The 16,504-nt window shown below is 48.8% G+C and overlaps 2 protein-coding genes across 2 annotated transcripts in view; one reads left to right on the forward strand and one right to left on the reverse strand.

Annotated features, from left to right (window-relative positions):
* Positions 1-1,036: 1,036 nt before the first annotated feature.
* Positions 1,037-2,491, reverse strand: Dusp28 (dual specificity phosphatase 28). The gene is made up of 2 exons (XM_038340686.1): positions 2,043-2,491; positions 1,037-1,908 (listed from the first exon to the last, which is right to left on the reverse strand). The coding sequence occupies exons 1-2, from the start codon at positions 2,409-2,411 to the stop codon at positions 1,786-1,788; spliced, it is 492 nt and encodes a 163-aa protein (XP_038196614.1). The 5' UTR covers positions 2,412-2,491; the 3' UTR covers positions 1,037-1,785.
* A 5,367-nt stretch (positions 2,492-7,858) lies between these two features.
* Ankmy1 (ankyrin repeat and MYND domain containing 1) overlaps positions 7,859-16,504 on the forward strand; it is a 45,169-nt gene continuing 36,523 nt past the window's right edge. The window contains exons 1-4 of the mRNA XM_038340685.1: positions 7,859-8,055; positions 8,468-8,627; positions 11,140-11,329; positions 13,553-13,696. Of these exons, the coding sequence (XP_038196613.1) occupies positions 8,485-8,627; positions 11,140-11,329; positions 13,553-13,696 (477 nt within the window). The 5' untranslated portion in view covers positions 7,859-8,055; positions 8,468-8,484. The remainder of the gene's footprint in view (positions 8,056-8,467; positions 8,628-11,139; positions 11,330-13,552; positions 13,697-16,504) is intronic.

The raw sequence follows: 16,504 nt of genomic DNA on the forward strand, positions 1-16,504 counted from the left end.
ACTCCAAGCCTTCAAATGGTGTCCAGTCAAAGACCCTGTCCCCCTAACACTGATAAGCTACCTAGAGTGCCCCTTGTGTTTTCAGTCAGTGTTATACCCCAAGCCCCAGAAAAGTGTTTGGCAGGGGGTGAGGCGTGGAGGGGTGGGGGTGTCCTGTCCTCCCTGGGGCAGAGGTTTGAAAGCGGGGTCATGCCAAAACTACAGTTGACTAGCTCCCAGGACCGGGCTGATGGACTAAAAAAGCACCCGATACACTCCACAGATATCCACCCAGCTGACCTGGGCAGTATTCCCTTGCATCTTTGTCACCTCTAGGTGACTTGATTCTAGTCATAAGGTTAGGAAGTATGCCCTGCCCTGGTCGGAGGGCAGTGGTCTCTTGGGAGGTGTTGTGAACCAGGGGTTGTGGGCCTCTCGGAAGGTGTTGTGAACCAGGGGTTGGCTACGCACACTGGGGGTGGGGGGACCTGGGCCTGGAGCCTTGTTCTCTTCAAGTCACTGTAACCTCAATGGCTGAGTGGGGGGGGGCAGTAGCAGTGGCTTCTTTAAGGGATGAACATAAGCGACCTGGTGGAGGAAGCTCGGTGGTCAGATGAGCCAGCTTGTGCAGCAGTCCTGGGATGGACAATGCCAGCTGATCACACCTTTAGGGCTAGGTATTCCCTACAAAGTGTAGCGAGCACTTTGAACCAATAACCGCTGAAGGATTTGTTTATTACAGTCAGAAATCAGAAGTGTGGGGGCAGGTGAGGAAGGCGGTGCTTACTAGTACCCCAGTGCCTTGATCATAAACTGTGTGTCTCACGTCTCCTCAACCCTGGGTTCAGCTAAGTGAGACGTCTTCATTCTAAGGGAGAGCCCTCCACCTGGGGACCCAAGTATGTCTCACTGCATAGAGGCAGACATGACCAAACCCTTTAGTCTCTTCAGGGGCAAAACGGGGAGACAGACCACGACCTTCAAGAAGCTGATGCAAACGGACTACTCGGGCCCCAGAGACCATAAGCAGGGAGAAGTAGAAAAGGGAAACCATAAATATCAACTCTGGGATTTTATTCAGGGATTCATATTTGTTGGCAAATTTACCAGTGGCCACACATCTGTAATTCACACACCTAGCCCAGGTTTTTCTTTGCTCTTCCCTCACTACTTCTTTAAATCGTAACTAAGTTTCCAGGGCTCTTAAGCCCTGGAAACAGTGTCTAAGAGGCTGTGTCTGAACTAGACGAGCAAGCAACGCAAGGTGACAACTGACGGGCCTGCCTGCCAGTCGGCGAGGATGGTTCACAGCGTATAATGGCAGCTTGACAATGCTAGGCATTGATACAGGTTAAGTAAGGCGGTGGGGAGGTGGGCAGATGCCCTCCTCCCACCGCACAGCAGCTGTAAGATTAAAGATGGTGGGCCCCGGACCTCCTGCTGGGAGACTCTAAGCCCCTGCCTAAGAAGGGACAAGAAAGAAGTCCAGGGGGCAAGAAGAAGTTCTGCCTGCAAGGCCAGGCATTCCCTGGGAGGAGGCAGCAAGCTAGGACTCTGATCTGTCACTCCCTATCAACTCTCGTAGGCGCCCCAGACTCATCGATCCCTAACGCGAGTTCTCTACCTAAAACTTCGCTGGTTTGTATTTGACCCAAACCTGATGAATAAATGAAGCCCCCCTCTTCAGTAGACACTCCTGGACTGCCACCAAGAGGGGGCAAAACCCGAGGCCACTGCCTATTGAAAAGAGGGAAGGAACGCCTTGCAGTGAAGACACCTGGCCACCCAGCCGCTGAAGGGAGCGTCTTACTCGGGATCAGCGGGTTCCCGGGGCAGGAGGGCCTGGGCCTGGAGGTTCTGTTCAAACTTCTGCAGCTGAGCCCAGAAACCCATATTGGGCTCGGCTACCGGGCGAGCGCTCTTCACCATCTGCAATCAAGAAAGCTACGATGAGCGAGACGGAGAGTCCCCGGCGCAGAGGCTCCGCCCCATGGTGAAGGGTGGGCGGGGCCCGCCCCGGAAGAACCTCTCTCTATGTGGGGGCCGCCCCGGAAGACCCGCACCTGGAAGGCGCGCTCCAGGCTGTGGCCGCGGTGGCGCATGAGATAGGCCGTGCAGACGGCGGCCGAGCGGCTGCGGCCGTTCTTGCAGTACACGAGGCAGGCGCCGCCGTCGCGCACCGCGGCCTCCATGGCGGCACAGGTGGGCTCCAGGTGCGTCAGCAGGTCTTCCGCTGGGTCGTCGAACACGGGCACGCGCAGCTCGGCCACTCCGGGCGCGCGCGGACCGGGCTGCTGGCGGGAGACGTTGACGCACAGAGTGATGCCCGCGCGCACCAGCAGCTCCGTCGCGCTCGCGGCTCGCGCGTTCCCGATGAAGAGCCCGGGGGCGACGCGCGCGAACGGCGGCGGTGCGGTCTCAGAGGTGCCCATGACCCCGGCGACCCGAGGGTCAGCCGAGGGCTGCTGCTTGCGGACTCCTTGCTGTGGCCGCTAGGAGGCGACCTCACCGCGTCGTGGGGCGGAGCCTCTCCTGGCCACGGCTCGACGTTGTCTAAATTGACAGTGGGCGGGGCCAGGAAGAGGTGGCGTGGACGTAAAGTGGGGGGGGAACAACAGGTGACAAACGTGTTTAGTAAGTGCTAGGGGCTGGCCCCGCCCAGGACAGCAGGCTACTTGTCAGTTGCAACTTAATTTCCTTTCGCTAAATGCTTTTAGTAAATTGCTCCGTGGCAACCCCAACTTTTCCTTTGTAAAACAAATGAATTCGTGTCTTCATAGACCAGTATTTTTTTCTTTTTTACTTAATCATAAATTGTTTTGGTAGGTGCTGCGACTTCCCAAAGCTTATTTAGAGTCATTTAGTGAGGCCGTGGAGATGGAGATGGCACAGGGGGGTGAAGGTACCTGTTGCTGAGCTTGGTCTGAGTTCTATTCCCGGGACCCACACAGTTGGAAGGAGAGAACAGACTCTTGCAAGTTTTTCTCTGCCCTGCACATGAGTGCTCTTGTATATACAAGCAATCACGAAATCGTTTTGAAAATTAGAAACAGAGGTACTTAGTGCCTATGCGAGCCATTATTTTTCCTGAGGCACCATCAACTCACAGGCATAAACAGATCGTCTCAGCTTCAATTTTGTTATAGCAGTGAGAACTTTTGGTTTCATTTCCGTGCACCCTGAAGTCAGTTTCCATTACTCCGTATACCACCCAGTAATAATACTTCTTCAAAGATCTTGGCAACAAGGAAAAAGATGGGCCTACTCTCTCCCCTCCTGCTAGGTGTTGGTAACTCCCAGCTCACGACTGTAGCTTGGTCCTCCTCTTGTGCTAAATCCTCAAATATCTGCAGCCAGATCAGCTTCGCTGCCAGCCCGTGCAGAGCAGGCCTTACCAGCAGCTGCCTCAGCTTTTTGACCCCCCCCCCCAAAGAAGGAGCTGACTTGGCTTTATTGGGACAGGAAAACAATGTGTGGTCAGAAAACAGTGTTAACCTCAAAGGAAATGAGTTAAATATGAACGGCCATGGCTGGCAATGAGGACTCAAGTTGACTCAAATAGCTTGTTCCAATGTAGAAAGTTTCACTAGCGTTTATAGCTACAGAACAAAAGGAAGGCATTTCTCAAATACATTAGTGGAAACATCAGGTAAGTGGGGTAGAGAAAAATGGGGATATTTGGTATAGGTTTCAGACACTTCTTAGCTTTTGGGTTGGAAGCAGCTAGTCTGTTAATACAGTCCAAACACTTTTACCTAATAGTCACAGACCGTTAGGGTATAAACCAAGGGCGTGCCTGCTCTGAGGTATGGTTAAGCAGAAGGTTTTAATTTTTAATTTTTATTTATTTGTTCTGGTTTTTTTTTTTTTTTTTTTTTTTTTTTTTTTTTTTTTTTTTTTTTTTTTTTTTTTGAGACAGGGTTTCCTTGTGTAACCTTAGCTGTCCTGGAATTTGCCCTGTAGACCAGGTTGGCTTTGAACTCACAGAGATCTACCTGTGTTGTGGGATAATGTTCTTGTACCCTGTAAAAATTTGTCACTTAATATTGGTTTAATAAAATGCTGATTGGAGAGTAGCCAGGCAGGGAGTAATAGGCAGGGTGACCAGACTAGGAGAATTCTGGGAAGAGGAAAGGCTCAGTCTGTAGTCACCACCCAGATGCAGAGTAAGCAAGATGAGAATGCTGCACTAAGAAAAGGTACCAAGTCACATGGCTAAACATAGACAAGAATTATGGGTTAATTTAAGTTGTAAGAGCTAGTTAATAAGTCTGAGCTAATAGGCCAAACAGTTTATAATTAATATAAGCCTCTGAGAGTTTCTTTGGGACTGAACGGCTGCTGGACCAGGCGGGACAGAAACTTCCGCCTACATGCCTGCCTGAGATTAAAGGCATGCGCCACCACTGCCCAGCTGAAGGGTTTTATTGTAGATGCGAGGGAGAATACAGCCAGAGGCATCTGGAAGAATCCAGGACAGAGAGAGAAAGTAGTAGACAAAATATGGCTGGCTGGACTTGGCCATGAGAGGAGAGAAAGAGAGAGAACAAGAGAGGAAAACAGAAGAAGACCAAGAAAGGGGCGAAAGACAGAGCATAGCTGGAAATAGCAGGGTTATAAGGACAATGAGAAGCTGGAGGGAGGGAACCCCTGAGCAGGAGAAATTTGGGGTAAGTGTGAGAAGAGTCAGGATGCCAGCATGGACTCTGAAATGTGTAACAGGTACTAGTGTACCGAGGGAGCCTGGAGGCCAGCATGTGCCTTGGTATACTACCAGGAACCACAGATCGTTATTTGTCTGAGAGTAAAATGGTTCTTTGGTGGAGGGGAACCGGCTTCACGAGTTCCAGAGGAGTGCTGGCTTTTATGAGACCAAGATGAATGGCTGTTAGGAGAAGCCCAGAATCATTTAACTGGATTGAATGATCTTTCTAGCTCTTTCCAGTCTCAGTGTTCTAATTGTCCAGTCAGCCTTGTGTAATCTTTAGCTAAGTGTCCGTCTTTTATTTGTTTTTTTCTACTGACTCTACTCCCGCAGTTTATAGGAACCACCCACTCAGGTGTACATTTCTCTATCCCCAGGTCCGGGAGCAAGCTCTGGATGCTCCCATGTGTCAGGAAAGCCTCACACTCTGTGATGGTGTCTCAGTTACTTTTCTATTGCTGTGCTCAGATACCATGATCAAGGCAACTTATAAAACAAAACATTTAATTTGGGGCTCAGGGTCACAGAAGATGGAGGAGCCCATGACCATCACAGAGGAGAACACGGAGCAGGCAGGCAGACATGGCTCTGAAACAGTAGCCGAGAGCTTGCATTTTGAGACAAAAATCACAGGCAGAGAGAGAGAAGTGGGGGAAAAAACCTAACTGGATGTGGAGGGCTTTTGAAACAGCAGATCCCATCTTCACTGACATCTCCCCAACAAGGCCACATCTCCTCATCCTTCCCAAATAGTTCCGTCAACTGACTATCAAACATTCAACTTTCTTATTCAAACCAGCACTGTTCTGGAATAATCTTTTTGTGTGCTGTGAGGATGTGCCTCTGCCAAGGTGCGTTCTGATCGGTTTAATAAAAGGCTAAATGGCCAATAGCTAGGCAGGTAGAGGATAGGCAAGACTTGTAGACAAAATAAGCACCAAAAAGAGAGCTCTGGGATGAAGAGGACGTCTTCATGGCAGTCTGATGCAGAGGAAGCAGGAGGTTAACAAGATGTGCTGAAGAAAGACACTGCCATGTGGTAGAGTGTAGATAAGAAATATGGGTTGATTTAAGTTGTAAGTGCAAGTTAGTAACGAGCTCTAGCTATTGGCCGAGCATTTATAAATCATAAGTCTGTGTGTGGTTATTTGGGGAACTGGCTGGCGGGACAGAACTGAGCAGCAGGACAGAGAAGGTCTGCCTACACACCACAGATGGCCTCAGGAGTGGGACTGGACTAATGGGAATGGGGGGGAAGGGTTGGAAGGTTTTTCTGTCCTGTCCAGTGGCCAGCATGGAAGACAGCTTTGGGTAAAGGTAGAGTGGCTGGGAGAAACTGAGTCATTGGAGTTTGGAACCACTGAATCAAACCAAACTTGGAGTCCTACTCTGGGATTGCTTCATGTGTCTCCCTAGAGGGTATTGGAGGTGGGTATGGCTCCAGAACCTCTGACCTGATATCTCATGCTCAACTCTACTGAGCTCATGAGTTGCTTACCAAGTCTGTCTACCTCTGGGCTGTTCTCTCCTCTGGGTAGCTGGACTATACTTTCTGAAGCTGGGCTTTCCTGGAGGTGAGCCCTGACTCTGGCACATTGTGCTGATTGACCATTAGTGTGAGTTAACAAATCAGTTCCGTAGGTCATGACCAGCATGGTTTTTCTTTTCATTAAAAATAGAGAAAAGAATGGACTACGTGAAAACTGGGTGTATGCATGCAGTGGGTGAACTCTTTATGAATCTTTCTGAGCTTTGTTTTGCCATAGTATAAAAAGGCATAGTGTGTTGCTGTCTTAAACGTTCTTACTGTAGGTTGAAGGCAAAAAGTTTAAGCCCCTGAGAGGGCACACAAAACAGCATGCGTTTAGAACTGTTCTGCTGCTCTGCCTTCAGCCTGGATTTTGAGACCCCTCCTGTCCTTCATATGTAACTCACTAGTAATGAGTGTGGACCACATTCCAGCATCTGCATCAGCATAGGGGAACTGCCTGGGTGCTGGTTCCCAGGCTTGCTGAAGATCTATGGAATTAGAAACGCTGGGGTGGACCCAGACAGCCTGCCTTGGCTTCATATGTGCTGACATTTTACCCATCATTTAGTGAATCTTAAGTTATTTAAAGTCACAGAGCTAAAATGAGTGAACACACACACACACACACACACACACACACACACCACCTTAATGGATTTTTTTTTTTTTTACTTAGTACATGCCCCATATATTCAAGACAGTTTTGAGCTAGGGCTAGGTGATGGGTAAACATCATTAGTGGGACCCAGTACTGTCTGTCTTCCAGTTTTGTGAGAACCTAAAACTGTGCTATAGACAATAAAGGAGAGTCCTTTTGGAATTCCACTTTTCTCACCTTTGCTTCCAAATATCAAACTTGGGTCTAATATGTGATTTGAAGTGATTTCCTTTGCTAATTTTTCAGTCTTTAACAGATTTAGTAGAAAAAGCCTCATTTCCAGCCAGTGATTCACTGAATTCTATAGCAACAGCAGTGGCTCAGTAGGCACCTCATGTGCAGATACCCATTTTGGCAATGCAAGCCGCTAATTTGCTGAAAGCAAGTTGGCCTGAGATCAGTTTCCAACTGTCGAATCTGTGGAATCTGCTAAGTTTACCAATTCACCAACATTTAAAAAGCTAATGTAACTAGGTTTTCTTAATGAGTGTTGACATTTTATGAAAACATTATTTTTGAATAACTTGGGAAGGATGGGAGGTTGAGTGGATGCAGGTTCTCACTCTGTGATCCAGGCTAACTTCTAACTTGCAGCGATTTTCCTGCCTCAGTCTCAGAAGTGCTGGGATGAGGGGCTTGTGCCACTGTGCCTGGTGAACGTTTATGACAAACTATAGAAATATAGCTTTTTGATCTTTGTATGCCAAGTGTCCATGCATTTATTTATGAATATAAACAAAATTTTATACAGCACGTTGTGTTTTGGTCCAGCCTCACCATCTGCAGCTCCTTCCATCACTCAAGGCACATTGGTACCCAGCCCCTCAATGTGGCTCTGGACGCGCACTCCAGAGCTTCCTCTCTGCAACCCATTTCTAGAAGCCCCTCTTCTGGAGGTCTTTCTCTTTGCCAGAACTAGGCTGCCGTCTAGGGCTTTGCGAGCGACTACTGCATACACTTGGGTTTAGCAGTAAGATGGCCTTAATCAAGCCATTGCCGAGCTTTCTCCTTGGGAATGCTTGCAGCTTCTGGTCTGAGGCTAACCTGCAGTGTTGGGTTGACACGCCGCGTTTACTGAAGGACTGGAGCATTGGCGGTAGCCGAACCAACGTGGCCTGATCGGGGATTGGCGGTGGCTGGAGGAGGCGTGGTAATCTCAAATCCGCTCGTGCATTGGCCGAGGTTTGTTCAGGGGCGGGTCTGGGGCGGAAGAGTTGTGGGAGGGTCAGTGCAACCTGGCTGGCTCCGATTGGCTGGGGCTGGGAGAACACCGTGGGCGTGGCTGTCTCCAGGGCAACGTGACGCTCGAGTAGTGGGTCTACACTGCTTGCTGTGCTCTGAGGTGCTTGATCCCCTCTAAGCCCGGGTCTCCCAAGTGCGTCTAGAGGTCAGCAGGCGAGGCTAGATCCCATGTGGTCCTGACGGCCCTTTGCGGTGAAGAGAAGGCCAGGGAACCCCCGCCCCCCCCCCCAGGAAAGCCAGTGAGCCCTCAGAAGCTAGGGGTGTCTACTTGGAGACTCCAAAGAGGGCGGGTCTCCCAGCTGCCACTGTCCTCGGTCACGAGGGCGAATTGTGAACACAGATTTGCTTCTAGGTTTGAAGAGGACAGACATGGACGACGTTCGTTCCATTGCCACTCTGGACTCCCAAGGCTCGAAAACTTTCAGTTTCAGAGGTCTGGAGGGACGGAGTGGTCAGTCTCCTGACACGGAGAGTCAGGAGACTGTGAAGAGCTACACCTTCTTCACCAGAAGGTGCAGGGGACCCGCTGGCAGGAAGGTGCAATCAGCACCACAGGGCCATGCATCAGCTGGAATTCAGTATTGGGGCAGGCCTTAAAAATCGCTAAAGGAAGGCTCATGTGGTAGTGCCATACTTTAATCCCAGCATCGGGGAGACAGTGACATGCAGATCTCTGTCAGTTAAAGGCCAGCTTGGCCTACATAAGGCATTTCAGGCCAGTTAGTGCTACTGCCTCCAACATTACTACTACCCTCCTACTACATCGTTAAAGGTTCCTTTACCCTCCCCAGCCTAGTCTCTGAAGAGAGAAAACTCTCAGTTATACCAAACCGAGAGGAAAAAGGGTGGGCAAGTAGTAGCAGGAATCCCATGCCTGTTCTTGGAACTGTCCACATAGTTCCATTCGCTTCTAGGCAGCTGAAGGAAGCCCTGCTCCAGCCTGTTACCCGCACAGCTCCTTCACTACTCAGTGGATAATAGTAGGGGCTGCTTGGGCCAGGAGCCTCGGCAGAGCCTTGTCCATAATAAACCCCCACCTGCTCTACACTCATTGTACTTGCCCTACTATGGGCTAGGGTTGGATGCTCATGTACCTCAAAATCTATGTTGACACTCTAATCCCAAGTGATGATATTTGTAGGCTAGACTTGGGGAGGTCGTTAAATCCAGATGATGTCATGAGGGTGAAATCTCATGATAGGACTAGAGTTCTTACAACAAGAGAAAGAGGGACCCGGCCAGAGCTCTGTTTTTCTCTCTCTACGCTCTCTGCCAATCTGAGCTCACATCCACAAGGTTCTAGGGAGTAAGTCCTTATGAGCTCAAATATGCTGCCTTCTGCACTTAGCTCACGGCAGTTGGCGGCCAACTCCATCTAGTAGGCAGCTGTCGGGAGACGTGTCTCTGCATTGTGGCTGTGTGAGACTGGGAGACTAGGAGACTAGGAAGCTGCATCTGGCTCTGTTTTTGTGTGGTTAGAACCTTAATAAGGCTTTTTCAGGTCTTATGTGGATCTTTATAGGACAGTGGGCACCATTTGTAGGTAGAAGTTTCTTGTCCCGACCGTCTCTTCCCAAATAACCGGCAGCCGCTTCCCAAATAGCTCACTCAAACACTTGATATAAATTATAAATGCTCAGTCGATAGCTCAGGCTTGTTACTACCTCTTACATATAAATTAACCCATATTTTTTTAATGCTTTGCCACACAGCTCATGGCTTGTTACCTCATTTTCTACAAGTCCTACTTCCTCGGCGGCTGGCATCTCCTCTGACTTCGTTCTTCTTCCTGTCATCCTCCTGATTTGATTGTCCCACCTATAGTTCTGGCCTGGCTACTGGCCAGTCAGCTTTTATTAAACCTGAGTGACGAATCTTCACAGTGTACAAAAGGATTATTCCATAGTAATGTATAATAGTACAATATTGTACAGTAGTACCATACATATACTATATACATATGATTATTAAAGTGGCTTACAGGCTGTGGTCTGAGTATTCCAACAATCTCTGTCTCCTCAAAGAATGGCCAAGAATTAACAATGGTAGTTGTAGAGGCCACAAGGTTGGATGTTTCAGCTGGCCTTTGGTATTTGTTAGAATTCCTAGAAAGTAGGCTCTAATAACAGGAATGCCTCAGCAAGCAGGACAGATGAACTTGCCAGCAAGAACAAGGGAAAACAAGCAGAAGCAGAAGCTTCCTCTTTCCATGTCCTGGCTGCTACCAGACAGTGTGGCCCAGATTCAGCATGAATCCTCTCTCCTCAAATTATCCACTCCAAAAAGTCCTTCACAGGTGTGCCCAACTGCTTTAGGTTTTAGTTGATTCCAGATGAAGTTAAGTTGACAATCGAGGTTAATTATCATGGGGTCTGAGGGAATCCCATGTTGTGTGCTACCAATCTAGCCACCAGCCAGACATTGGGATTGGTCTCTGGAGAAGAAGCGTCAGCACAGAGCATCCCGAGAGAACCAAGAGGAGGCTGAGGGGGGAGCATCATGGCCTTAGGACTGGGATCCTTGTCTAAGTAACAACCCATCCCTTCAGAACACAAGGTTTGCCAGAGGGGCAAACCTGCCTTGGACACACTTCTCCCTACTGCAGTTTGTGCTCTGGCATCTGTCCATCTGTCTGTCAGTTTGCTACCCCTCCAACTGCTCTCAGACCTTTCCTGGGTCTACTTGTGTGTTTGAGCGTCTGGTTTTTGCCCAGACTGGGGTGGTACTGCCAGCTCAAGAGGGAGGACTGTACTGTGGGCAATCTGTCTGGAAATAGCTAGAGGGATGGACTGGTCCTATCTTAGGGTGGGCATATTTACTCTTGTCAGTCTGTACCCTTCCCACACAGTTCATTTCCTGTGGAACCCCATAATTACTACATCGTCTACGGCCCAGTTTCCCTTTGGGGAAATTTGGAGCCTTGGGCTCCTCTGGAGAGTGACAGGAGATGGAGGGGCGGAGCTCTGCACATAGTCACCCTTCGGGTGTCCCTGGTTGCTCTTCTGTAGCTCTCTGTCTTTCTAGGGACCCTTCAGTGGATCCCAGGGAGGATGACGAGGAGTCTGAAGGCCCCCTGAGAGAGCAGGACCTGAAGGGGACCTACATCCAGCTTGTCCAAGGGGTGCAGGAGTGGCAGGATGGCAGTGTCTACAGAGGGGAGTTCGGACTCAACATGAAGCTTGGATACGGCGAGTTCTCTTGGCCCACGGGCGAGGTAGGCGGCTTTGACAGAGGCCTCTCTCCTGCGGGCAGGCGTCGTGAACCTTCGAAGGGGCCCATAGGATGGGGTTCAGGCTTTCTGCAGGAGAATTCCAGAGATGTTCTCTGCACATTTCTCTATCACGGCACGGTTTCCCGGGGGGCATGCATGGGATTTGGGGAGTTGTGGCTGAAGAAGGTAAGTTCTTATTCTGAGTGGATGTTTTATTATCTAAAATGTTTTTATTTATTCTTTAACAGTTTCACCCATGTATAGGTTTATCTTGCCACTATCCACTCCCTCCAACCCACCCAACATGTCCCCTTCCCATCTTAGTGTCCTCGTTCTCTCTCTTTCTTTAAAATAGCTTACCGAGTCCAATTAGTGTGCCTCACATTTGCATGGGTGGGGGGCCCTCCCGTGGAGCATGGGCAACCTACCAGCAGGCACACCCCCAGAGAAAACTGGGTTTCTCATCCTCAGAAGTCATTAGCTGCCAGTAAATAGCTCCTCAGCTAGGGGTGGGGCCTCATGAGCCCCCCCCATCCACTGTGGAGTCTTACACAGGCCTTGTGCAGGCAGCCACATGCTGTGAGCTCATGGGTGTGGCCGCCATGTCATGTCCAGAAACCAATACTGTACAGTTTTCCTCCCTGGCACATTCTCTCCCCACTTCTACAACGTCGTCGCCTGAGCCTCGCGGGTGGGAGATAGATACAGACGTCCCATTTAGGGCCCAGGACTTATCAATCACTTATTCTCAGCACCTTGGCCAGTTACAAATCTTTGCGTTGACTGATTCCCGCTGCAAAAAGAAGCTTCTCTGACCAAGGTTCAGGGCAGCACTAATCAATGGATATACATATAAACATCGAGAAGGCAGCTTGGCAGCATATCAATTTGGCAAAACAACAGGAGTAGATTCCCCTCTCCCAAGGTGGGACAATGTTTCAAAGCTTCAAATTATTGCAGAAAACTCACATATTTTACCTTGTTGAAACTGTTTGCTGGCTAAGATTAAAATGATGGCAAAGGATATTCTTAGCTATAAACTGAAAATGCACCTTGGCTCCCATGCTAGGCTATGTCCAGGACCTAAGCGAAGACTTCATGGAGGCAGGACCCAAAACCGAGGCCCCTGACCAAATTTGTCTGTGCTTTCTGTGTCACTGGTTGGGGACAATATTTCAGTGTGCAGCAAAGCGGGGGATGCAGCGTGTCTGGAGGCCTGGCCAGGTCACCAGGGATGCCGCGCTATGAACACTTCTGGTGGTTCTGTTTTCCTATCATTTGTGTTCAGGTAGAGGACTTGGAGAAAGAGCCTACCTAGGGTTTTTATTGCTGTGAAGAGACACCATGACTACAGTGACTCTTATAAAGGCAAGCTTTTAATTAGGTGGCCCACTTAACGGCTTCAGCGGTTCAGTCCATTATCATCATGGCCAGGAGCATGGCAGCGTGCAGGCAGATGTGGTGTTGGAGAAGTAGCTAAGAGCCCTACATCTTGCAGGCACAGCGGGAAATGGCCTGAGGGTTACACTGAGCACAGCTGGAGCAGAAGATACCCCAAAAGCCCGCACCCACAGTGACACACTTCCTCCAACAAAGCCACACCTCCTAAGAGTGCCACTCCCTTTGAGGTTATAGACCACAGGGAGTCTAGAGCCCTGGCACTGGAATCTTTCAGTCTGGTGTTACTTGTGACATCTGGGGAGTCGTGGGCTCCTGTTCTGCTCCTTTGTCCCAAGGGTGGCTCTGCCTCTGGCAAGGATTTCTCTAACTTAGTAAGTACCCAAGGCTGGGGTTACCTGATCCAGTCCTCCCCCCAGCATCCTCCATCCAGCCTGGCCTCTGTTACCTGATGGAGAGCTCATCAGAATGGGGCCAGGACTCCTAAGCGGGGCGGGGGGGGGGGGGAAGCTCTGCCAAACCTAGGGTGGGTGCTGTCCTGGCAACAACTACAGGCAATTCTGACACCCTCCTGCAAGGATACCAGAGCAGAGGGCAGGGAGGGTGGACTCATAGGGCTGACTGCCCGGAGATCATTCATCACATTGGCTACCTGGCCTGAACGAAGCCTTGTGTCTAGGTACCCAAGAATCCCATCCCAGCCTCATGGTCCTCATTCTCTGCCAACCAGGTGTGGTGGCCTGGCTTAGTAGTTCCTGCCAGGGTTGGGGTTCTAGACGGAAGTGGCTTCTCCCAGAAAGGAGGTTCACTCACCTTTCCACTCCATAGACCTACCGTGGGCAGTTTTACCGGGACCATTGCCATGGCGTGGGCACCTACACATGGCCAGATGGCTCCAGCTTCACAGGCATGTTTTACCTCAGCCAACGAGAAGGCTATGGCACCATGTACACGAAAACAAAGTTGTTTCAGGTGAGGAGATCCTGTGATCATGTGATATACGGGACCACTATGTGTTCATGTGAGGGGCAGGGTTACTATGTGTTTATATGAGGAGACGCTACTATGTGTTTACATGAGGAGATGCTACTATGTGTTCATGAAGGAAGAGGATACCCTGTGAACACACATGTGAGGAGTGGGCCTCTGTGTGTTCATGTGAGAGGTGACACTACCTGTTTATGTTGTTTATGTTGGGTGTTCATGTTGGGTGGGGCCTTTGTGTGTTTGGGTGAGGAGTGGGTGCAGCTATTATCTTACATATATCTTACATATTATCTACCATATCTTCCACTATTGAGATTCTGTCTTCCATCTCTTGTATTCTGTTGGTTATGCTTGCATGTGTAGTTCCTGTTTGTTTACCCAGGTCCTCCATTTCCACAATTCCCTTGGTTTGTGTATTTTTATTGCCTCTGTTTCAATTTTCAAGTCTTGATCTGTTTGAGATGCTTGCTTCACCTGTTTGTTTTTCTTTTTTTCTTTAAGAGAGTTATTGATTTTTTCCAATTTTTTGTCTTTTCCTTCATTTCTTTAAGAAAATTTTCATTTCCTCTTTAAGGGTCTCTATCATCTTCATAAAGTAGATCATTTTCTGCTTCTTCTGGGTTAGGAGGTTCATGTCTTCCTGTTGTAGGACCACTAGGTTCTGGTGGTGTCATATTGCTCTTTTGAATGAATTCTTATATTGGCACCTACCCATCTCTTCTACCAATTGGTGCAGATAGTATCTTTGCCTCTTGGTTCTATCCTTGTAGTTGCTGTCTGTGTCTCAAGGAGCTGCTAAGGTCTCTGGGAATGGGTGGGTTTGGGGGCAGAGTGGGACTTGTAGATTACAGGGTCCAATGTGGGGGGTGTTGGAGCAGCCTACCTGCAGGAGGCTTTCCCGCTCACCAGCTAGTGCAGCTGAGGTGAGTGGAGGAGGGTTCTGGGGTTTTGCCTAGGGGCCTAGGGCCTAGTGACTGGGCTGTCCAGCTGGGGGGCTAGTCACTCACCTCCTAGTCTACTCTGTGCAGTTGTAGTCTGTGTCTCAGAGAGCCACTGAGAAAAAAATATTTAGGCTCTGGAAAAGCTTAAATAGAAGTAGCTTTCTTATTTTAGTAACTGTAATACTATCAGTAATAAAGATATAAATAAAAAAGCAAAAATGCATGTATCTCTTCCGAGAAGGGTGTTATCAAGTTATTTATCTTTTTTATTAAAATACCATGAATTTTTATTTTTAATATATAAAATGTGTCCTCCTTATATGTACTATCTAAAATTTGCCTTTCCCCCTCCCCCAGGAAAAAAGTTCAAATGATTTTCCACCCCTTAATTTATTAAATATAATTCTCAATTATATGCACTCTATTAGTAGAAAGTTTTGAAAGTTTCAACAAGTGTAGATTTGTCTGCTTGTGGTACCCAATGGCTCCCTTACCCCACATCACTGCCCATGCCTCTGTAGTCCCTGTTCCTTCCAGTTCCAGCCATGGCTTTAACTTCTGCCTGTAATTGTGCCTTTGCAAGAGAAGGCCACAAGGTGGAGCCCTGCAGAGCTGGGTCCAGTGTCTTCCTCTCTGCATTGCAGATCCAACCCCATGGCCCAGTGTTCCCCTTGTTTCTTTGGTTACTGAAGTCTCCATGGTATGAAGTAACCACAGCTTAACTGAAAGTCCTTTAGGCTGTTTCCTGTTTGGGGCAATTATGAATGAAGCTGCCGTACACGCATGTTTAGTTTGTTTTTGTGTGTGCATGTAAACATTACATTCAGGTTTTCATTTTCCTGGGGAAACTTCTAAGTATAGCCTGGAGGCCATGTGTCTGAATGCTCCCTGTCTGTAATGTTTTGTCCCCGACCAATGACTATGGGATGCCGGTCTGCATCTGTGTGAATGCTTGGTGCTGTTAGTGATCCTTGCTAATAGCAATGAGCCTCAGTATGGGTGGGACTAGTTCCTTCCTAACCAAGAGCAAATATGATCCCCCAACCCTGTGCCAGGTGTTTATCAATTTTGTTATTTGTTTCCCTCAGAGAATCAGCTTTGGTCAGCTTATTTGTCCACTTGGTTCTGTTTTACCACCAGTTTCTTTCTGCCCACCCTCCCCATACACCCCTGTCTCCGCCCTCCCCGTGCACCCCTGCCTCTGCCCTCCCCATGCATCCCTGCCTCCACCCTTCCCGTGCACCCCTGCTTCCGCCCTCCTTGTGCACCCCTGCCTCTGCCTTCTCCGCTCACCCCTGCCTCCGCCCTCCCCGTACACCCCTGCCTGCAGTGATTTCTAGGCTCTTCTTACCTGCTTGTCAGATGTACACCCCGGCTCTATGTCCCTCAGTTTTGATTCCCTCATATTGTCATTTCCATTCAATTCAAAGTGCATTTTCACTTCTGCTCTGATTGCTTTCTGACCCATGGGTCTTTGTCATGAGTATTGTTTTTCGTGCTCTGACTTGGGCTTTTGCTGACTTTTTGCTACTAATTTCCTCTGTGCTTGCTTAATTTGTATGATTTCAGTTCTTTAAATTGGCTGTGACTTGTGTTATGACCTAGACTACGGTCAGTCTTCTTTTTTATCTTGTTATTGTTGTTCTTATTTTTATAGTGCTAAAGATCAAACCTAGGACCTTGTGTACTCAAGGCAAATGCTCTAATGCCGAGTCCCAGTCTCAGTCCTCTTTTTCCTTGTTTTTGAGACTGGCCTTGAACTCACTCTGTACCCAGGCAGGTCCTGACTTGGCAGTCATCCTGCCCAGCTTCCTGAACAGCTGAGATGACAGGCCTTTATCACCACGTCTGC

Source organism: Arvicola amphibius, chromosome 8 (genome assembly GCF_903992535.2).
Source record: "Arvicola amphibius chromosome 8, mArvAmp1.2, whole genome shotgun sequence".
NCBI classification, from domain to species: domain Eukaryota; kingdom Metazoa; phylum Chordata; class Mammalia; order Rodentia; family Cricetidae; genus Arvicola; species Arvicola amphibius.